Source organism: Coptis chinensis, chromosome 8, assembly GCF_015680905.1.
Source record: "Coptis chinensis isolate HL-2020 chromosome 8, ASM1568090v1, whole genome shotgun sequence".
Lineage (NCBI taxonomy): Eukaryota > Viridiplantae > Streptophyta > Magnoliopsida > Ranunculales > Ranunculaceae > Coptis > Coptis chinensis.
Window position 1 is genome coordinate 22,591,231 of NC_141463.1, and position 23,678 is coordinate 22,614,908.

At 37.5% G+C, this 23,678-nt stretch overlaps 2 protein-coding genes across 2 annotated transcripts; both read right to left on the reverse strand.

Annotated features, from left to right (window-relative positions):
• Positions 1–876: 876 nt before the first annotated feature.
• LOC147480555 (uncharacterized) lies at positions 877–1,491 on the reverse strand. Its single transcript, XM_086575594.1, has 2 exons — positions 1,388–1,491; positions 877–1,307 (listed from the first exon to the last, which is right to left on the reverse strand). Exons 1-2 carry the CDS (start codon positions 1,433–1,435, stop codon positions 894–896), a joined length of 462 nt encoding a protein of 153 aa, XP_086431720.1. The 5' UTR covers positions 1,436–1,491; the 3' UTR covers positions 877–893.
• Positions 1,492–3,827: 2,336 nt separating this feature from the next.
• On the reverse strand, positions 3,828–4,545 carry LOC147480556 (uncharacterized). Its single transcript, XM_086576381.1, has 2 exons — positions 4,234–4,545; positions 3,828–4,139 (listed from the first exon to the last, which is right to left on the reverse strand). Exons 1-2 carry the CDS (start codon positions 4,543–4,545, stop codon positions 3,828–3,830), a joined length of 624 nt encoding a protein of 207 aa, XP_086432507.1.
• Positions 4,546–23,678: the final 19,133 nt, after the last annotated feature.

A 23,678-nucleotide genomic window follows, 5' to 3' on the forward strand; every position in this document is an offset into this window, starting at 1 on the left:
GGTGACCAACAATCTTCATGCATGCTCTACCCTTTGCAGTATCTGTCTCAATTTTTTTGTTATAGAAATCCTCCATACAGTGTTGAAATTGCAAAGCCCACTTGAGAATTCAAAATAAATTTCAAAAAAAAAAAAAAATAAAAAAAAATAAAATGGAAACTATGCGAGAATGTTGGCGAGGAAAAGCATATAGTATGAAAAAGGAAAAAAATGAACAAAAATAGACGAAACTATAGACCTTTTCAATATAGGTGAGATTGATGGATGAGACTAGGGCAAGTCAAGGGATGTTGAAAAGCTCAAAATTGTATACTGGTGTGGAACCCTAAGACCTAGATCTTTGGTACAGGCTGGCTTACCAAAATGTTCTTCGAGATAAGAATCAAATTCTGCGGAATCAACAAACCCCAAAACGAATTCAAATCTAGAGACCCACCAAATTTCTGAAGCAGGTTGAGAGAATAAAATTAAGCCGTCGTATAAATACTCTCCGTGTTGAGATAATTTGAGATTAGAATTAGTGGCGAGATGGAAATCGAGGTGGTAGTTACGGTTTTTGAGGGAGGTGAAGTATAGGGAGTGGGAGGATTTTAGAGAGCGAGGAGAGAAAGAAATTTTCGTTTTTAACTCAATGATATTTCGTTTTTTTTTTTCGTTTTCGCTCTTTTCCACGAAATTTTCAAAATTTTAATTTGTAACACTTCTCCAACGCTTTTTAAGCGTTGGCAATTAATTCCGGAAATTCAACCAAATAAAGTAACGCTTTACAATATTGCCAACGCTTATTTAGCGTTGGAAATTTACTAACGGTAAATAACCGTTGCAAATCAAAAAAAGGTGCGTGTTGCAAATATCCTATTATGGTGTAGTGTTTGCATATCCCAAACAACTTATTAAGAAAACTGCATCCTTGACTCGAGCCAAATTAAAGGACCTCCTGCACTAAAGCCATCCAAAAATCTAACTCCATCTTGGGGCCCATCGTAAACAAGAGCATCACCAACCAAGACTTCCTCTATGTAGACCTTTTTTTCACCTGAGAGAACTTTTCTGCCATTGCAATCTCCAGCTGTCTCTGTCATGACATACCCTTTAGCAACCACTATACCATCCCTATCTAATAAAGATACATTTGGTGAAGAACCAAGCGTCCCAGAAGGAGGATTCAAATTTGCAAACATATTCATCAAGTTTTGTTGAGTCGAGTGACGAATATAACTGGAACCGACTTCAGTTTCTGGTGTTGTTTGGCCACACGGTGGTTGAGCAGTCGGTGTTCCATTGCTTTTGACAGCCTTAAGTACATCCTGACACAATTTATAGTAACAATTAGTTATACATAATGATATTGTATGCAATAAAGCACAAGTGCAAATTGCAAACTCACCTTTAACACGCCCATGACATTAACTAAGGAAGACTTCATCTCATTCATTTCCCCTTTCAACTCAGAATTGGATGAAGAGTTTGCTTGCTGCAATAATACCTTGGCAATACCTGTACGTTGCAATTGCTTCTTAGACTTGTTGGAGCTTAATTCCACGAAGTTCTACTCCCTTTGTCGGGCCCAAAGACTTCAGACAACTCATCATTATCGAAGTCTACTTCCATTACACTACCCTCACCACCCGCGCTTGCTTCTTTTCTTCTTTTATGAGAAGCCTCCACTTGTTCCTACAATATTAACCACCGATATGAGTAATACAATATGTAACATAGTCTATATACAATACCAACACACAGGTAAGTTCAAGCTTCAATGTTATTAGAACTTACATAATGGGTCCGAGTGCTCGCTAATATAGTTCCATCACGACACTCATGTCCTTTTTTCCAACTATCTACCCGTCCATGTTTTCTGCTAGGATCTTCTTTATCCTACAAAAAAAATCCTTAATAGTTGTTAGCATAACGTGATAAGAAATCGTTAGTGCAAGAATAGACACCTACCATTTTATCCAGTTTATGGGCATATGTGTCCCGCCCATTAGTATGTCAATATTTATTCTTTTTGGCATTCTCTGCATTCTTTGCGTTTCTAGCTCTCACTTCAGCGGAACTCTCATTTCTAACAAACGTAGCCCAATGATTTGGGTCCTTACCATCTGAGCATGCTGCAATAGCTTCTTCCACGCTCCTGCACTTACGCAAAATTTCTTTCCGCAGGGCATACTTTGCTGATCTGAACTTTTGGGGAAAGTCCTTTTCAACTTCTCGGCGTGCCGTTGCTTGGGGAACATTAGGCTCAAATTCTTCCTATATGAACAAAGTGACTTTTGTTCATTTCATATTAAGTAAATTTCCATACATAGGGCTGGACAACATGTAGATATAGGATTTGAAAAACATGCTAATATTCAAGAATAATGGATGCTATCATCGAAATTAAAGTACATGTAAATCTTACCGTTAATTTATTCCAGACATTATCCTTGAAGCTTCCATCTATTTTCCTCCAATCCTTGTAATGAATTGGAATACGAGATCGAACATAAATACCAACTTGGGTATTCCATTTGGCATGGTTAGGACTCACAGCGACGCCATCCTCATCAAACTCTATAGGTAACTTGGTAATCGTTGGTGAGTTTCCTGAAGGCTGAGATGTGTGATAGTCTGAAGTTGAATTATGAGATGGAAGTGGGACTGAACTCGATGGCTGGGAAGTAATAGATTGAGATTGACCTGGTGCCATTATTAAATAGCCTACTATATGACTAAAAATGTTAGAACAAATAGGTAAAATTAGGATACCACAAAAAAATGACAAAGTTCAAAAGTATAAATTTATAGAGACTATTCTTGATTAAAAAAAAGATAAAAAACAACTCAAACACACCTTTCACCCAAATGCACAAACAAACTTCAAAATAGAAAGAGTTTATATATCTAAAAGTAGAAAATGAGAAGTTCGCATGCAACTAAAAATCTCACAATATGATAGTGCAACTATTATAATCAAGTTAGACTTTCCATCAACGGGCCGCAAATTAGGTTGGTCCTCAAAATAGATTGGGAGTCGGTTGGTGCATCTAGTTCATCAACTCGACTTGTCAATCGCCTAGGCTTAATTTATGACTACCCATCGGTTAGGATTTCTCAAATCCTCCTCAGTAGTAAAACCCGACTAGCCTCGGAAGCAAGAATCACCGCTCATCAAAGTCTTCGATCAACACTCTTTAGCTTATTGAGATTAATCATCACCAAATTAGAATCACGGACAAAGTTTACAACCATTGGTTTTGTCCTCCACCCTCACCCAATTGCAGTAAAAGACAACATCTTTGGAAGGTCGATAGTCCAACTCTATTATCTGTTCGATAACCCCATACCACTTAGTCGATGCATCAATGGGATTTTTGTCTTTCCTACTCGACGTAAACGTAGTGATTGCTTTCATGCAAACACCACTATCCTGTGTGGAAACTGTTTCGTCATGCGAGCTAGTAGAGAACACAAAACCATTAACACGGTACTTTTTATATGATTTAGCTTTGAACAATGGTCTTTGGACAAATTGCCATAAGTCACAATCTGTGTCTTTTGTAGCCAACAACTGTGAAGTAAAAAAAAAACGACAATTAGAAAGATAAAATTAAAATACTAATTGTAATATCCTACTAAACTAAATTATATATGAAAGAATACCTTGTCATATAACCACACAATAAACTCAGTCTGTATCTCCACTTCTGTCTTTGCTACCTCTTTTCTTCTGGCACGTGCAGTTGCTTGCAAGGCACGATATTCACTACAATTTGTTTATGCAGTTTAACACGACTATTTATTGCAACTTTTTAGACTAGTAAATGGTTGAGTCAAATCTATCAAAAACAATCAAACCTGTAATGTTCATCAAGCTTTTCGATGTCGAGTCGAAAAAGAACCCACCTACGGATTTGTATCCATTGTTCCTTGCCTAGGATCACAGTTTTACCCTCAAGTATAGGCCCCTCATCACTATACTCTCCATCTTCATCTAGAAATGCCTCACGAGTAGCTTTGTGATTTCCATCCTGAGAATTTGGCATGTACTCCATAGCATACCTAACAGACTCAGAAACAATATAGGAATCCGCAATGGAGTCTTTAACATAACGTTTATTGCTCGGAATATTTTTACACTCCTTCATTGCCCTATTAAAATAAACAAAACCAAAATTATACTTTGTAGTTTCGTCGATAATAATTGCCACTAAATAAGAAATAAAAGTAAAGGCATTTTACATATCGTTCAAATGGAAACATCCACCTAGGATACATAGGTCCACAAATCAACCCTTCATCAGCCAAATGCACCAAGAGGTGGATGCTAATATCAAAGAAAGTGGTTGGAAAATACTTTTCCAATACACATAATGCCTCTGCAACCATGTATTTGGCATCTTGGATTTCCTTTCGGATTAAGACTTTTGAACATAGAAGATTAAAAAATAAGCTAATCTGATGAATAGCTCTACGCAAATCGCGGTGTTTTGGAAAAGCGTGTTGAAGCAAAACTGGAAGCAAGTAACACATAATCACGTGATAGTCATGTGATTTCATTGTAAGCAAACCAGGAGGACTCAAAGTGACAATGTTTTTTAAGTTCGATGAAAAACATCTAGGAAGCTTCAAGTTCTTCAAAATTGTGCAGAACTCAAGCTTCTCATCTTTATTCAAGACAAATGGGGCCTTTGGTTTAACAGATCTCCCTGTGATTCGGTCTGTTTTGCATCCATTGATCACTATGAATTCCCATTTTCTTCAAATCCTCTCGTGCCTGAACTGTATCCTTTGTTTTGTCTTTCTTGTCAAGAATCGCATGACATTTATTATGTGTTCTGCCACGTTCTTCTCATCGTGCATCACGTCAATAACATGTCAAATTTTATGCTTCGGCCAATATTCTAGTTCAAAGAGAATAGACCTCTTATACCATGCTTCAGTAACTTCATAATCTTCATCATCTTCATCATCTCCAATAGCATCCACATCCACATCATCTATACTCTGTTTGGTACCTTTTAATACTTTTCCAGGTACATAATGGACACGACTTAACATTTTCTCAATTACTTCTCCCTTTAACTTTGGCGAAGGAGGGTTTAACTCTTTTGTCTTAAGTCCTAAGTACTTGCCTTGCCTAAATGGGTGATCAGATTTAAGAAACATCCGGTAATTTGTATAGACGATCTTCCTTGCGTTCCGAAGATGCATAGACGGAGTTTCATCACCACAAATAGGACAGGCTTTATAACCATGTGTTACACAACCTGATAAATTGCCATACGCTAGTAAATCATGAATGCCCCACATCAACATAGCCCTCAAAGTAAAATGCTCCTGTTTGTACATGTCATAAGTTGCCACCCCTTCTTTCCATAACTGTTGTAACTCATCAACTAGTGGTCTAAGGAATACATCGATGTTTTGACTTGGTGCCTTCGGCCCAGGTATTAACAATGACATCATATGGAACTCAGATTTCATGCACAAAGACGGTGGGAGATTATAAGGCACCACGAAAATAGGCCAACAACTATAACCAGTGGATTGAATCCATCAGTTGCAATTCCAAGCCAAACATTACGCCCTTCCTTAGCAAAATCTGGCCAATCATCTTTACATGTCTTCCACTGAAGCGAGTCGATTGGATGTCTCATATAATTCCAAGAAGGTGTCGCTTTACTGTGCCATGTCATTTCACGTGCTATCCATGATATAGTGTACAACCTTTTAAGTCTAGGAATCAAAGGGAAATGTCTCAATACTTTTCTCGCCTCTTTTGTTTCTTTCTTCCCCGATTTTCCCTCCTTTACTTTGTACCTAGGCGTTTCACATTAAGGACACACAGTCAAATCAGCTTCAGTCTTATAATATAGCATACAATTATTTTCACATGCATCTATGCACTCAGCTTTCATTCCCAGATCTTTCAACATTGCCTTTATTGCAGGATACTTAGAAGGCAAAGTGTTTCTATCTGGAAACCACGTTTTCAACATAGACAAAAGCGCGGTCACACTATTTCCCGACCAATTATACTGCTTCTTCAAGTTATGGAGGTCCACAGCTGCTGAAAGGGTTGTGACAGGAGCCTCACATGAGGGGTATAATTTTTCTTCTGCTTTTTTCTTATATTCATTGTACCTCTTACCCAAATCAGGTTCTAGAACAATAGGTGGTTCAACATCTTCGGCTTGACTTCCATCGCCTCCACTCAAATCACCCACTAATTATTCATGCATGCCATAAGCAACATCAACAAAATTCCCTATCCCTAGTCCTTCCTCATTATTTTCTTCTTCAACTCGGTTTACCATTTGATCCTTATATGGGTTCTCACCATGTAAAACCCATACGTTACACGATATGTTGATTCTATACCGTTATGAATCAAATGTTTTCTAACTAAATCATATGCAAACCTTTTCCTATTTCGACATTTGTTACATGGGCAAGGACACGTGGTCGACGTTTCATCTTTGCCACTAGCGAATAGAATAAAATCGGAAACCCCCTGCCTATACACACTCCCAAGTCTGTCATTTTCATTCATCCAATCTTTTGGAATCGGTTGAGACATTCTGCAAATAGCACATCAAGTAAACACAAGGAACAAGTGATAGGGTCAATGTCATTTCCTACTAGCCCGACTTTTAGCACTATCTGTTTATGAAAATTTGATGCATAACGTTCTATAAATATTGAACTGTCTCGGTAAACAAGCTAAACGGTGCCTACATTTTAACCATTAAATTGCTAAACATGGTCAAATGTACTTCAATTGGTAAACACAATTAGATACGAACTACTTTGGCACTGGAAGGATTAAGTGTGGACTGATTTCAAACACTTTACTTTGAAGGCATTATAACATATAAGCACAGAATGCAAGACAAAATAAAAGACTTCTCATTCCCCCCAACACACGCACACTCTACTCAAGATAATTGCCTGAAATTCAGTCTTAAAAAAATATAAATATATGATATCGGTTTGCACATATATACAAACTCATGTAGTTCATTGTAGATTTTATTCCAAAGGCTCGGCCAATAGGATGTGGACTGTCAAATCACTTCGATACAAGTTTGAAAATTTTGAACCTGCTTCAAATATGAGTTTGAATTTCAAAAAGAGATACTTTGTGTGCCAGTTCAGATTTTATCTATTAAAACCCACAGTTACCAAAAACAAGACATGGGTTATTCTTTGTTTAAATATTTCAACCCATTCCAGCATGAACTCTAGAAAACCCTATCCACGCTATCTAACTCCAAAAAAAAGGGAGTTAGATACTACTAACAATCTAACAATCCACAAACCAATGCTGACAATGGGTAGCTTTAATCCTGTTATGTGGGATGATAACTGGACGGTTGTTACATCAGATGGGAGTCTGTCAACTCAGTTCGAGCATACCTTGTTAATCACTCAAGACGGAGCTGAGATATTGACCCAGTGTTAGAATCATTCAACCGGTGAAGGGGAGGACACTAACAGATGATTCCTTTTTATTCAGAAATTTGTCATCAACAGGACTGGTGGCCTGATAAAGTACCCTGTCTAACATGCACCAGTGGTATTCATTGTTGAATTCAGTGGCTCGCTTGGGATTTAAAATATACATATAGATTTACTGTTATGTTTGTGAAATAGCTGTCATGAAATTATTTTGACGACTTAAAAAAAACTAAATAAGAAAAGAACATATTGAAGGACTGCCATTGTGCCTTTTCATATTTGATCGTGTCCTCGATGAGACTTTGAGAGTACAAAAACCATACGGGACCGTGTGTGTGTTTGCTAGCATGAATATTAATCTAACAATCCACAAATCAGGAAAAAAATATAAATCATAACATAACTAAAATAAGTAATTTTAATACTCAACATTAATTACTAATTACATATATAGAAGAGCAAAATCAAACCACAAAAATCGAATTTTTTTAATGAATAACACAAGTAATAAAAATCTCACCTTCGGTTATAACTGTAACAACTAACACCCAAGTTAATTTCAGTTGTGATATCACCTAGTAGTAGTGTGAAAAATAAAAAAAGATATATGAGTTGATGAAAAATAGAAAACCATAGAAGAAGAAGAAGAAGAAGAAGGCGAAGGAAGGACGTTACCTAATAGCGGCAGCAGCGGCGACCGGTGCTGACTCCCAAAAGTTGTGGAACGATGAAAAATATGAGAGAGGAGATGATATAAGAGAGAGGCGATGAAAAGAGCAGACAATATAAAGCTGTTTTTAGTAATCTTTTTTTTTTTTTGAAACAAATTAATGGGTTAGGCTGACCCTTGGACCTGCATTAGAGTCTCAAATATACTCGTCCCCTTACATCATTTTCAACAATCTCTGTTAAATTGCGATCTAGTGGCGGGCTATTACAAAAGTATTTCTCATCTAGTGAAGAACTTAGGCTGGCTAAATAGTCAGAGCACTTCTATTCACCTCTCTGTAAACATGGCAGAACTTTACCTCATCCAAAAGAGCAACTGATACCTTTGTAGCTTCTACAATGTTGGTGCAGTACCATGGCGCTCCTTCTTGTCCTTTAAGAATCTGTATTGCTCTTTTTGAGTCAGAACACACCTGAATCTTTTTGAGTTGTTTTTGCAAGCAGATCGAGAGACCAACTTCAATTGCTTGGTTCTTGGTATAGAACTGATTTCCTATGCCCTCCTCCTGTAAAGGTAAAAAGCACACTACCTTCTTGGTCGATATTGATACCACCATAACCCACTCTCTGATCAGTGACCGAGCCGTCAGTGTTAAGTTTGAAGAATCCTGAGGGGGGCAGCTTCCATTTGCATAAAGTTGGATTCTTGATTTTATACTTAACATGAATGTCAAGTCTTGTCAGCAGACTCTTGATTTCTGATGTGTCAAGGACAGTGTCAATCTTGATGCCAAGATAGATTTTCATGTCTTTGAGTATAGCATTAGCAAGACTTTGCCAAGATGTTGAGTGATTTTTGAATCTTCTACCATTTCTCTCAGACCAAATATAACCGATGGTGGCACATACATATGCTTTGATCACTTCAGCTCTGGGAGACTTTTTCCTACATATGTTTATAATGTAACACCATTTTGCATTTGAGCCCCTCACGGTTCTTCCCAGACCCAGTGCAAGCTTTACTCTTGACCAAACATTCATTGCATAATTGCAATCAAAGTACATGTGCTTTGAGTTTTCTCTGACTTCATTACAGAAACATCATCGAGAAACATTCAGAACTTTTTTGTGCATTAATCTATCCTGTGTAGGCAAGCTTCCGGAAAACAATTGCCAACCATTAAAGGAATGTTTTGGTAACACAAGTTTGCCCCAAACCATCCTACACCAGTTCGGTTTAAGCCTTTTCTTCCTAAGATCACTGTAAGCTACTTTAGAGGAGAAAATTCCAGATGGAGAAGACAACCAAATAACTCTATCCTCTGGTAAGTATACATTGATGTCTGTGGCTAGAATAGATTTTTTGACTTCGCACTCAGGCATTCTATGCACTAGCTGATTCCACTCTCCATTTTCGATGAGAGAACTTACCTTTGCATCCAAAGGGAGCTGTAAGAGATTTTTAGCTTCTTGTGAATGGATAAGTGAGTCAGGTACACACCAGGGATCATGCCATAATAGGGTTTGCTCACCAGTTGAGATGCTGTACCTTAGAAGCTTTTTTGCATGTTTTCTGTTTTTTAGAACACATCTCCAAGTCCAAGAGCAATCTCGAGGAATAAGCATAGTCCAAAAGAATTGCAATTTGATGTGTTCAGACCAAGTCCAAGAGATCCATAGACTTGGTTCTTTGCAACAGATTCTGTATATAAGACCACAATAAGATGCAGTGTTCCATATAACTGGGTCTTGGATGCCGAGTCCACCTTCAGACTTGGGGAATAACAAATTTTCTCTGCTTGACTGATGCATTTTTTTCCCCATAGCTGATCCATTCCATAAGAATTTTATACAAATCTTTGAAACCATAGTCAACACCCCTATTGGAAGTATGAACGTCTTGGCCCAATATATATGAAAAGATGCAAGAACTGAAATGATGAGTTGAAGTCTCCCTGCATGGCTCAAGAACCTATTCTTCCAGTTTTGAATCCGGACTGTAGTCCTCTCCACTAGTGGTAGACAATCTTTGACACCTATCCTTGCAGAAACAAGCGGCAGACCTAAATACTTGATTGGAAGAGAGGCAGTTTGCATGTTTAGGATCTGAGCTAAACGTGAAGCATCATCTTGAGAAATCCCTCCTGATAGAATAGATGATTTGTGTGAGTTTAACTTCAATCCAGTTACCCTAGAGAAGTCTTCAAGTATTTTGTTTAGGGCTAGAATTGAGTTTTCTTTCCCCCTTATGAAGATTAAGACATCATCAGCAAAACACAAGTGTGTAACTTGAATTCTCTTGCAGGCGGGATGAGGTTGAAAATCTCTATTTTGAAGACCTCTTAGAAGCAATGAGTTGAGTACCTCCATAACAAGAACAAAGAGATACGGTGACATGGGGTCACCCTGCCGCAAACCTCTCATGCCTTTGAAAAAACCTAGAGGTTCTCCATTGAAGATTAGAGAGTAATATGGAGTAGTGAAACATGCTTCTATCCATCTCTTAAGCTTTATAGGAATTCCAATCTTATCAAGCATGAAAGAGATCGAATTCCAATTCACTGAGTCAAAAGCTTTTTGAAGATCCACCTTTATGGTACATCTGGGAGTACCATGCTTCCTTGAGTAACTTCGAAGCATCTCATGAGCCAACAAAAGATTGTCTTGAATAGTTCTTCCTGGAACAAAAGCAGATTGGCTAGGAGCCACCAAGTCATGTATAACATGCTTAAGCCGGTTAGTTATGACCTTAGTAAAGCTCTTATATATGACATTAGTACATGAGATAGGTCTATAATCACCTACTTTGGATGGATTTTGAACTTTAGGAATTAAGCAAATGAATGTAGAATTTATGCATTTGGGAATGTATGAGCGGAGAAACATGTACTTGATTGCAGTGAGGAAATCCGAACCAACCACCTCCCAACACTTTTTGAAAAAATAAGCATTGTATCCATCTGGCCCGGGTGCTTTGTTATCATCTTGTTCAAAAAGTGCAGCTTTAATTTCTTCCTCAGATACTTCCCATGCAATCTCATCTTGAAGTGGCTGTGTGATGGGGCCCGTGACTTGTAACTCTTGAAAGAATTGCTCTTGCACAGTGGTACTCCCTGATTCACCCAGTAAACCTTTATAATAGGCCAGGAAAACTTCAGAGACTGTTTTTGGATCATTCAGACTTTCACCTTGTTCATTCACAACTGACCAGATGCAATTTCTACCCTTTCTTTCTTTTTTTATAGCATTGAAGGCGTAAGCATTACACTGTCTCCAAATACTAACGATCCGCGGTCGGTCTTTTGTTTCGGATCAACCTGCTCCATCTTTGAGAGTTCGATATATTTGGTTCTTGTGCGCTTCTCAAGTTGAGCAATTTGAGCATTATGAGGGTCAGCTTGGAGTTTAAGTTGCAAATTGTGCATGGAATCTCTTGTTTCTTGTATCTGCTCATGAAATTTTGAAAACTTTTCCTTGGACCATCCTTTAAGAGCTTTTTTGAGTGCTCTTAACTTAGAATATAAAATAAACACTGGAGTTCCATAAAATTGCTGGTTCCACACCGAAGTGAGTAAATCATGGAAGTTAGAATGCATAAACCAAATGTTGCAAAATCTAAAAGGTAAATGTACCTTTCTTGCGTCATTCCATTTTACCAGCATAAGAGAATGATCTGAGATTCCTGGTGGAGTGAAAGTGGCTTCGGTTAAGAAAAGATTGCTCCATGTTACATTGACAAGAACTCTATCAATCTTGGACATCTTCCTATGAACTCCCTCAGCATTATTTGACCATGTGTAGTAACATCCAGAGAATTTCATATCAATGAGCCCAGTTGAAATTAAACAATCCATAAACTCTTCAACCTCTTTAGGATGTACATCATCACATCCAACCCTTTCATTAGTGTACAAGACATTGTTAAAATCACCCATAAGACACCAAGGCTTGGAGAAGTAACTCTGCATGCTTCTTATAGTAGACCATAGAGTAAGTCTTTCAGAAGGATCGTTGCTTGCATAAATGACTGATAATTCAAACAGTTGAGTTGTAGATAGAATTTGCACTGTGACATGAATATGCTGCCTGCTCTCCTCAATCTTTTCCACATCTATATAATTTGAATCCCAACAAATCCATATTCTCCCACTTGGATCACTATCATAGTTATTGTGAGATTTCCATCCAGGGCAACATAAGTTACTAATAAAATCGAAATGATCTTTCTTAACTTTAGTTTCCACTAGCCCAAAAAGACATAGCTTGAGCTCCTTTCTAACTTTATTCACCTCTTTAGCTTTCTGAGGCATGTTTATTCCTCTTACATTCCATACTGCAATCTTATTCATCATTAAGGAACTAACAGTGGTTGTTACCTGCCCTCTTGGCCCTGATTTTGGATTTCCTCTTTGCTTTCTGCCACCCTGCTTGCTCTGAGAGTCCAGAGATCTCTGTTATCTGCTTAGTTTTGACGCTAATGCCATTTGTTGGTGGTGAGTTTAGCATGCCAGCTACCTCAGATCCTTCTTCCTGGTCAGTAAGATGGTCTGAGAAATACTCTTTCTCAACCTCTTCTTCACTAGCTGAATAACTGTCTTCTTTTTGTATTTCCCCTCTCTTAATTGAATAAGCTCTTTGTTCCTCTGTATCCTCTGAGAGTCCTTCCTCCCCTTCTGTAGAAAGAAATCCTACTTCAGAGGGATCAAATTCAGTTCTGACTTCCTCATAGTTTTCCTCTGGTAATAATTCTTTATCTCCTTTGGTATTGGCAGCCACATATGGGACTAATTCCATGTTGCTTTGTTGCTCAGGGTCTGACTCCTGTATAACATTTTCATTTTCTTCTGCTGGCATGAGTACCTCAAAACGATTTGTTGCTTGGACTTCAGCATGTACCACCACTTGTGAACCCCTTACTGTTGGTTCCAAGTTTGCAGTACTCTCCTTGTAATTTCCGTCCTGTAATTTTTCTTGATCATCTGTTAAGATAACTGGAGAGTCCTCTGACTGACCTTCAGTAGTAATAGGAACACCATTTGTATCTAAATGAAATGACTTGTTTGTCCAGTTTGGGCAGTCTTTTTTGGAGTCCATCTTGTTTTTTGTTTCTGTGGCTTGCTTCGATTTTGTACTCTGATCACCTGGGTTCCTTGTACTGGCAGTGTTGGGTTCTGTGCATTGTCTTTCTTGCTTTGTGGGCATTTAGCGTTAGAGTGGCCAAAAATCTTGCAGCTTGTGCACATTTCCGGCATCCATTCATAATCAAGTCCAATATCAGCAATGTCTCCTTCACCAAACTTGACAGAAATGTGGGAAGGAAATTCGAACTTTGTGTCCACCACAACACAAATTCTTGCATATGAGATTCTAGTTCTCCTTGCTGTAGCATCATCCATACATATAGGCTCCCCTATGATGCTAGACACAAAATCAATCCATTTTTTGTCCATAGATGTTTTGGGAGATCCACTCTAACCCAAATAGGCAGGGCTTTGATCCCATTGCGATACTTTTCTACTGCTGGAGACCATGACCTTACTACGAATATTCTACCCGCAAGAAACAGGGGTCCATGGTCTATAACTAGCTGTTTGTCCTCTTCATTTACAAATTTGAAGTAAAACAAGTTTTTATCAGCTATCATATCAAAACCTCCTTTTAACTTCCATTGCTTTTGAACTGCATCCTTAACAAAGGGGTAAGATAATCTATTTTCCACAAAGAAGCCAACAACATATTCATTCCATAATTCTATACCTTCGTTTATAATATCTGATGGAACTTCCACAATACCATTTGAAAAGGAAGGATAGACCTTTGTGAGATTTGGCTGAAGTTTGGAGTTCTTACTCCTTGTGAAAAGTGAGCTCCATGTTTGTGCATCTGTATTCTGTGGGTTTTGTTGCAAAGAAACATGTCGATCTGTCGCTACCGTGGCTGGCTCCGGAGTTGGTAATCTTAAATAGGAGAGAAGAGCGCGATAATTTTGGTCTTTCCCTCTCACCGAAAATTCTTCCCTCTCACCGAAAATTCTTATTTAGAAATTTTAAATTCTAATTTAGTTATTATTTTAATATTATATTTAACATTCACGATTTATTTACGCTTTCTGGTCCAAACAAACAATTTAAAAACGTAACAAATTAATTATCAAATCTGGCTAAATTAACGTAACACTTTATATATAATTGTAACGCTTATTAAACGTTAGGAACCTAGTTACACTTTAAAACCGTTACTAAGCAAAAAACTGGAGCGTTACTAATATCTTGTTTTGGTGTATAACTCCACCTAAGATGTATAACTCCACACGAAGGCCAACTCATCTTCGACGAAATTCACAAAGGCGAATGTGGCAACCATGTAGGAGCATGATCTCTAGCTCATAAAGCAATCGCCCAAGGGTATTATTGGCCAGGGATGCCATCGAGGTAAAGAAGTATGTTCTCAAATGCCACCAATGTCAAACATTTTGTCACAACCACCTAAGTCCAGCACGGGAGTTGATCAACATAGCCAGCCTGTGGCCTTTTCATATGTGGGGGCATGACATCATGTGACCATTTATCCGACAAAAGAAAATAGGACTCAAATATGTCTTTGCAGCCACATATTACTTCACCAAATGGGTTGAGGCAATCCCACTTGTTCAAGTCAAAGAAGTCCACGTCATCAACTTGATATGGACCAATATCATCACAAGGTTTGGTCTAACCCACACCCTCATCATGGACAACGGAACCCAATTGTTGGCACACAAGTCAAGGCATTCCTACAAAAGACGCGCATCACTCAAGCATTTTCTACACCCAGATATGTGCAAAGTAATGGCTAAGCAGAGGCCACAAATAAATCCATCAAAGAGAATCTCCAAAAGAAGTTGGAAAGCAAGAAAAGTCAATGGCCAAAACAACTCGAGAACATTTTATGACCATACAGAACCACAGCTCGAGCCAGTACCAACAAGTCTCCTTTCACACTTTGCTTTGGAATAGAAGCAGTAATACCATCAGAACTTACAATCATAACTACACGTTTTGACATCGTCGAATCAAGAGAAAACGACAACATCTTATCCAAAGAAGTAGACTTCCTAGAAGAGCGAAGGGAAACTGTTGCAATATCCCTAGCTCGGTACCACCAAACCATCCAACGATCTTATAACAAGAAGGTTGTCCCAAGATCTTTCCAAGCTGGTGACCTAGTCCTCAAAAAGACCTTAACACTAGCCAAGCTTGACCTAACGTGGGAAGGCCCATACATAGTTCATAGAGTCATTGGAAATGGAGCTTACTGGATCAAAACTCAACTCGGTGATGTGCTTCCTCGACCTTGGAATACAACTCTACTCAAGCATTTTTACCAATAATTTTTGTCAAGATGTATAAATCAATATGAATAAAATTTCATCAGCATTTTGCATATAAGTGTTCTCCTTGCATTACATGAGTACCATGCATCTTGCACTTGCTGCCCGATTTGGGATATTAAAGTAATTGGCCTAATACCAATGCCAAGGTTAAGCATGACTCAACTATAATTACCACGCAAAGGTTAATTATCAATCAAATCCAATCCACAGTCTCCCAAAAAGACCGCAAATCAACTTAACATCAACGCTAGGGTTAAGCACGATCCAACTATAATTGCCATGCATAGGGCTGTCAATGGGTTTCGATAACCCGATAACCGATCCGAACCAAACCGATAAAAATGGTTTGGGTTGGGATAATTTGATTTATTTTTTACCGACCCAAAACCGAACCGAACCGATAAATTATTGGTTTGGTTTCGGGTTTGCCCTCCACCGAATCGATATGAACCCAAACCGATAAGATGACATTTTAGTAATATTTATGATTAATTTTGTAAATGTTTATCAATTATGTGATTAAAATTAATTGATTTAATTTAAGATTTAATTGATTTTATAGTTTTCAGTTCGGGTCGATTCGGGTTCGGTTTGCAATATTTCTTATCGGTTCGGTTCGGTTTTGGATTCTCAATTTTCTTATCGGTTCGGTTTGGTTTTAGGTTCCTAACTATCTTATTGGTTCGGATTCGTATTTTCTAGAACCCGACCAAAACCGATCCATTGACAGCCCTAGTCATGCAAAGGCTAATTATTAGTCAAATCCAATCCAAGGTACTCCCAAAAGGACAATAAGTCAACTTAAGGCCTTTGAAAGGGTTAAATTTGACTCAACTATAATTACCATTCAAAGGCTAATTATCAGTCAACAATCAATAAGTTCTCCCAAAAGGAACCACTCAATCAATCCACACACACTTAAGGACACGAAGAAACCTAGGTGCCAACTACGCGCATCTATCAGGCCATGCAAAATACTTACGACCTAAAAGCATCAGGCGATCTACCAAAATATAACAGGTCTTTGAGTCTACTAATAGGAAGCACAGGTCGTCAAATAACAAAACAAAGAGCAAGGGAAGCAATTACATTCATACAAAATTCACAGACAATCTCATTTCAAAACAAGTAAGTAATTTAAATATTTTACTTACTACAAAGTCGGTTAGATACTAGAGGCCCCCAACTTATCCTGGGGAAATGACCTCAGTATCCCCATAAAAAATAGAAGTTATCAGTATAAAAAACAAAAGAAAATGTAGTTCAAAAACTTCATTCATAATCAAACATATCATAAGAAGAACAAAATTAGTTGACACGAGACAGATTCTCGATTGCAGCCCTATTCACCAACAGAGCCACTAGCCGGATTACCACTTGCATTAGGCACTTCAGTGGGAGCATCCTCAGTTGGTTTGGCAGCTGGTGTAGCACTCAGGTCAGTTGGTAGATCAGATCGTCTACTAGCATCTATAACAATACTTTCTACAGTTACTGTTGTAGCCCCACTTTCAACATACCTTTTCAGGGTTTTGTACTTACATTCTAGTTCCATATAATCATCCACTAGAATGTAGACATCACTGCTCTCCACCAGATCAACTAGGTCATTGTACTCCTTCTGGGCTCGTTCAACAATGGCTTACGATTGTCTGCTCTCAGCAATCTAATGCGCTACCTCCACCCATAAAGAGTCAAGAGATGGCTACAATAAAGCCACCTTCCCAGCCAAATCTCCGACCTGGGCCCTCAGCCACACCACTTTAGCTTGTTTAACCTCTTGCACAGCCACCAATTTATCATAGGCCTCCTCGGCAACCTCCAACTCCTTCTTGTACATGTCAGAAATAGTTTCCATCTCTTTCAACTTCCTATACATCGCCAAAACCTAACAAGACAACAAAGTAAGTCAGGAGTCAATATCACAAAGCACAAAACAAATCGTAGGTCGAAGATATACTTATAAAATACATCGAGCGATCCATGTCTTTCAGGTTCGCCTTTAAATCCTTCCCATTCTCTAGCGCATGCCTATTTCCATCCAGGGCAATACTCTCCAACAACCTATTAGCAACCAAAGACGACTTGAAACTATAGTCTTTCTGTCTCACCAGCCGTGACAAACTAGTCACAGGGTCGTAGTAGGTAACCGTCCTATCTAGAATGTCAGGCCTACCCCATTTGTCACGCTGGGAAGCACTCCCATCCCTTTTACACTTCTGGGTAATAGGCTCAGCGTCACTAGCCTTCTTCTTACCCTTACCATCTACCACAACAACATAACCTGCCAACTCCTTCAAATCCATTCTTTTTAGAGGAACACAACCTGATGAAGAATGTCCACCACTAGTAGCAGGTCGTTCTTCACTCTCAGCTTCAGATCGCATTCTCATAGCCCTTTCTGGCTCACCACCTTCAATTTGTCTCTTCAAAAGAGGCTTCTGAACTGAAGAGATACCCTCACCTCTTTCGCCAGCTCGTCTGGACGCATCACGATTGCCAACAACACCACCACCTTTTGAACTCCTCCCCCTAGCATTTGACCCTTCATCTCTCTCCATTTCAGTAGCTGAATCAGAATAAGAATCAACACAAATCAACCAACGAGCCCTCTTCTTATGCTCAACCTTCTTCAAGTTTATCTTCGCACCACCTCGTTTTTTGAAGTAGTGTGCAACCTCCTAAAACAAAGACGCTTTTTCTTCCCAACTCAGCCTAGCAAACTCTTTAATACCTCCCGTATAGGTACGACCATGAATTACGACCTCTGTAAAACAAATAAACATCAGAATGTAATCCTATAAACTCGTAACCAAAACAAATAACCTATACAAATAGACGACCTACACATGAAAATGACCCACACAGATAGCGACCTACCATCAGTCCTCACACAACGATTCTCTAGAGCACATCTAGGAGGACAATAATTCCCCATAATCAACAGAGGCCTACGCCACCATTCCTCCTTACTCACACCAACAATCACCGATGATTTACCCCTCATCACTTGTAAACCAAAGTTCACAGCAGAAGACATTTTCACAAAGAAAATACTCTAGCACATCAGACAAACAAATATTATAACCCCTTTGTCTCAACAGATCTAAAACAAACACCCTCTAACTATTACCCACAAATTGCAAAGGTGCCTTCCCACAAAAGTTCAGAACATCCAAGGTCAGATGTGAGAACGGCAATCTCAACCCAGCCTTCAGTTGACCATACATAATCACAACCCCACCATCTCGAGGAACATAGTATGAACCAAAAACTTTCTTCTCACTACTAAGATCGTATATCATCAGATCGGGAATCTCTATCCCAAACTCCCTTCTCAAATCCCCAAAATTATCAAACACCGACTTAGGTACCGCCTCCTCAGTCATCGTCTCCAATGAGGAAGACGATGACGCCTCATCTTCACTATGACCCCTAACGACACCACTGTCACCACTCCTTTCCATTTCCCTCAATTCAAAAATCCCTACCTCACCACTCATACTTTTAGAAGTAATAGACATTGATTTTTTCATTTTAACAAAATCAAAATCACTGACAAAAAAGGAAAGACAAAAGCACACACCTATTTTGGAGAAGAAGAAAATGGCTAGTTTAAGTTTTATTTTCTTCATAATTGATGTCAACTGAAAAGTCTTGGCAAATGAACCGACTATTAACTACACAAAACCCAAAAGAAAATTTAGAGTACCCAAAAACCCAAAATCATTACATATACTGACCACGCCAACAAAAATGCCGTGACTTGGGCCAACGAATCAGAAATCCCTTTTTCCTGCATAATTTCCAAAATTTTCGATTTGCAAAAGCCCACCAACTATGCGACACGTGTTCACTGTTTTAACTTTATTCTTTTCAAACCATCTCATCCTAATGAGTCAAACGACTGTAAAAATAAAGGGCTGTGTAAGTACCCACCATTCTCAGACTTTCACTACATCACACATGTCCAACCTATCAGGTCGTATCCTTACTGCTCGTATCTTCACCAGGTCGTACTACGCCACCAGGACGTAACCATGACCCAAACTCAGGTCGTCCCAAATATCAAATATAGCCATACATAGAAACAAATGATCTATCGCGATTCTGGAGCTCAGTCAACGCACCGATTAAGGCCGGATACATTTACTTTGTAACAGTAGGAGTAATGACGAATCATCAAGAGAGCACAAAATATAGATCTACACTTGACAATGGCCTGAAGCAAATAAAGAAAGTCAGACCAAACATCTATAAGTAGAGAAAGATGAACTATGTAAGGCTTGATTCAAGTTCACCCAAAAAACTTGATACGTAGGAAACTCTTATTCCAAGCAAGAGTGCAGTCATTCCCCATCAACCTCAACATTAGGTCGTAGGTAGAAAATCACACATCTACACTCACCTTAAGTTTAAGGGATTATAAGATGAAGACATAATACATAATTCAGATGAATAATAAAAGAAGAGTAAGAAAATAGAACAAAACTTATTGGTTAGAAATCTTCAACTTGTTGCCACGATTACATAATTCAGTAGCAATACTTTTTATTTGAGTAAAGGAAGCAAAAAAGGAGAAGAAAATACTGAAAATGAGGGTGTTTACCATATTGATTATTCGCAGGCTTTTACCATATCGTCTAATTTGGAGGATGTTTCAAACTAAAATTTGTAAATAACCGAAAAGTTTTAACAAATATTGGCCAGCTCAGCCACAATAACGCATTAAGCTGAAATAATATTTTATCATGCCGTGGTGCGGGTCTAAGAAGATGAACTGCTGATGGCTTGTCAAGTTCGGAATGTTCTCAGTATTTTACATCAAACCATTCTATCATGCACACAACTTGTACCAAAACTAAAACAAATTGAATACCCAACAAATATCAAGTATTGATTACACCAACCCAATGAATACAATAAATTGAACACATAACAATACAACCACGAATGAAGAACCATAGCTGGGCATACATAATAAATATTAGATTAGCCAAAAGTAAACTTGTGTTTCCCGTCATTGTCTAATTTTTAACATCTAAAACACCTAGGCTCACTCTCTACGAACTATTTGATGGAAGCTCAATTTTTTTTTGGCATAGCTTCTCTTTTAGTGTATAAACTTCAGCATCTACTATGTTATGGGAATCCTCATTGTCATGTTGGAAAGTTAGAGACCAACAGTATAAACACTGAATATTTAGATTCTTTTTTAGCAAAACCCCAAAGACTATCACAGAATAAGAAAAACTGGTGATTAATAAAAAAAAAGTCATGAGAACATCAAAATGCATATATTTAAATTTTAAATCATTCAAATCTAAAATGGGTTAAAAGAATCACATGTTTATCAAGTTTATTCAAAAGCCCCCTAAAAATCTTAAGTGGGTAATTAAGAGAGAGAGACGTCAGTTCCTTCTAATTCCCCAAGACATCTTTAAGTTAACAAAGTTTCAATTAATCAAGGTGAAGGGAGAGAAAGAGTACCCAATGCAGAGACTTCGATTTGGTGTTATGGATCCCATTTAAGAAGTTAATCAATTACAAACACCTGTAGCCAAATATGAAGAAGATTACCACCCAGTTTGCAGTGCACTCAAAAGAATAGACTGTGATGAAATTTCAAAATTAGGACTATTAAGAATGCAAAGGGAATAATATACTTTTTCCTAAGAGTTCAATTTGCTCATCCGTTTCAACAATGGTTTCCAATACCAATTCATTTCCCAGCACATGCAAGGAGAAATCTCTCAACCAAAAAAGAATAACTCAAAATTTAATATAGATCTCAATTTCTCAAAAGAATAGTGAAAAACAAGATTGGGTGTTGATTGAGATAGAGAGAAGATAGTTGATGAAGACTTGTTCAAGGTTTTGCAGGAGTTTAATTATGAAGAGTTTTAATATATGGAACTTGTTAGAGGCTTTTTGGATTTTTAGGTTTCGTAGTTTGAAGTCAAATGGTGTTTTTGGTTAATAGTAGTCAGAGGTTTTTTTGGTTTTTAGGATTCCTAGTTGAAATCTAAGGTTTTTCTTTTTATTAGATTTAAATTTTGTGTTTGAATGATTCGTAGCTATCGCAAATTGGTTTAAAGATTGGGCGTGTAACTGTGTTATTCTTATTATATGTTTCTTGAGAACGTCAAAACAATCGCGATCTGATGTAATTTGTAGTAGGGACTGACTCGCAAATAATCAACATACTGTCCTGACTTTTAATTAATTTTGTGTACCCACTTAAAAATTATGCTGACGTTGCTCTCTATGAGCATCCTGGAAGAATGGATATTAATGTAGGTAGGATTGAATGCCGCCACTGTCTCTCTCCACCTCCACTCCACACGAAAGGGCCACCACTCTCTCTCTCTCTACACACTAATGGCCAGATTTATGACCTTGCTCGGGGTCTCAGCTTTTGTCAGGTACTCCCTCCATTTCTTCATCTCACCTTATTTCTCTATTCATGGAGTTCTAGGGTATTGATTGCTTTTGGTGATTGTGTGAAGTTGATTATTCATGTTGTTGTGTAAATTCCTCTGTTTGTTTTATTTATTAATTCACTTTGGGTTACAAAATTCAAATTTGTTGAATTTTTTGTTAAATTCAATTTCTCATTTTTTTTTGTGATATGATGTGAAAAATTTGTTAACAAATAGATATTTTCATTAAACAATCTCATTTCTTCTTTGGTTTTAGGATTGAAGTTGAGGATTCAAAGGTCGTATTCAATGGTTGTACTGTTTTGTTACTTTGAATTTTGGTTCACGATGTGGATTCAAGATACAAGTTTGAATATCCCCTTTCTTCTTCAAGGTTTGATTTTTCTGAATGTTCTCTGGTAAATTTTGATTCAAAAGTCCAGTTTAATTGATGGAAAAATCACAACCTTTTGTGATTTTTGTCTTTGTTACTGCTGATTATCTATGTCACCACTCCATACCATACCATTTTAGTGTGTGATGTTGAATATATGTAAGTGTTGTCTTCAATCAATAAAATTCAATTATCAAAAGATAAAAAAAGAAAATAAATTACTAAAAAATGTCTGATAAAGACAAATTTATGTAAACTAACTATCTATGCGTAAACACAAATAATCAATCAACTAAACAAATGCTTAAGTCAATATTCCTACTCTCAATTCATTATGCAATATAAAGAGTACGGATTCGTTCCACTCCTAAACTACCAAGACATAAATGGAATTCAACTAATCAAATACAAAGAAATAATGTTGAGAGTAATATTATGTTGAGAATTTATACTACGAGATAATACTATCAATTTATCTTATACTAATATTAACTAAATTAATTATTTATAGGTGAATCAAATATGGAGAAGACTAGAGAGAGATTGAAATTCACTTTGTAATTTCTTAACATGCTAGCATAGATTTGTATAGAAAACCCTAGTCTAGATATTCTTACACAAGGTTAAAATATAAAGACTAGATTAATGATCCCTAATTATTTTATACTATCTCTAGTTATAAATTAATTAACATGAGAGAAAGCTTGTTCCCATTCTCATGGCAAACTCACTATTCTCTAGTTTAGGTTAAACTCTTCTTATATCTAAGTCAAGAAAAACCTAAACTTGAAACCCTAAACAACAAATCTATACTAACAAATCAAGTCCTGTCAAAACTTCATTCAAACACCTTCTAATAAAAGTTTAGCTTTGATTCATGAGACTATCATTAACAAATTAATAAATAGAAGAAGACATCATGAAGAACTACTTTATTAAAGATACTTGAATTGAATAAACTAAATCTTTTATTAAAAGTATCTAATGGAGGCTACAAACTAAACTAATTAACTAAACCTAACTTAAACTAAAGAGGGAGAGAGAGAGAGAACCCTAATTTAAAACTAAACTAAAAAAGGGAGTAGTCAAGTTTTGTTTAGCCTTAAACCTCTTTATATAGGAGAGGGTTAGGTTTACAATTTCATGCATGGGATTTGGAGCCATGTTTTGGGCCATGAAATCAAACCCAAAACCTAATTACATATGTCCAAAAAGGGTTTCTCTGCGTGAAATTACTTCAACACATTTTTCGTCCATGTTTACTAATCTAATTGGGTCAAGGCTTGGACCATTAGAAATCTCTTTCCGAGCCGGTCGTTTTTACATTTCATAGGCCCAATTCCTAGGTCTGAGTCCAAAAATACGGCCTACG

Excerpts from the sequence above, each read along its gene's own strand:
- LOC147480555 (XM_086575594.1), bottom strand. The coding sequence starts at position 1,435 with ATGAATGAGATGAAGTCTTCCTTAGTTAATGTCATGGGCGTGTTAAAG. Across the intron at positions 1,308-1,387 it reads ATGTCATGGGCGTGTTAAAG|GATGTACTTAAGGCTGTCAA; the intron begins GTGAGTTTGCAA and ends AAATTGTGTCAG.
- LOC147480556 (XM_086576381.1), bottom strand. The coding sequence starts at position 4,545 with ATGAAATCACATGACTATCACGTGATTATGTGTTACTTGCTTCCAGTT. Across the intron at positions 4,140-4,233 it reads GGTGGATGTTTCCATTTGAA|AGGGCAATGAAGGAGTGTAA; the intron begins CGATATGTAAAA and ends GTTTATTTTAAT.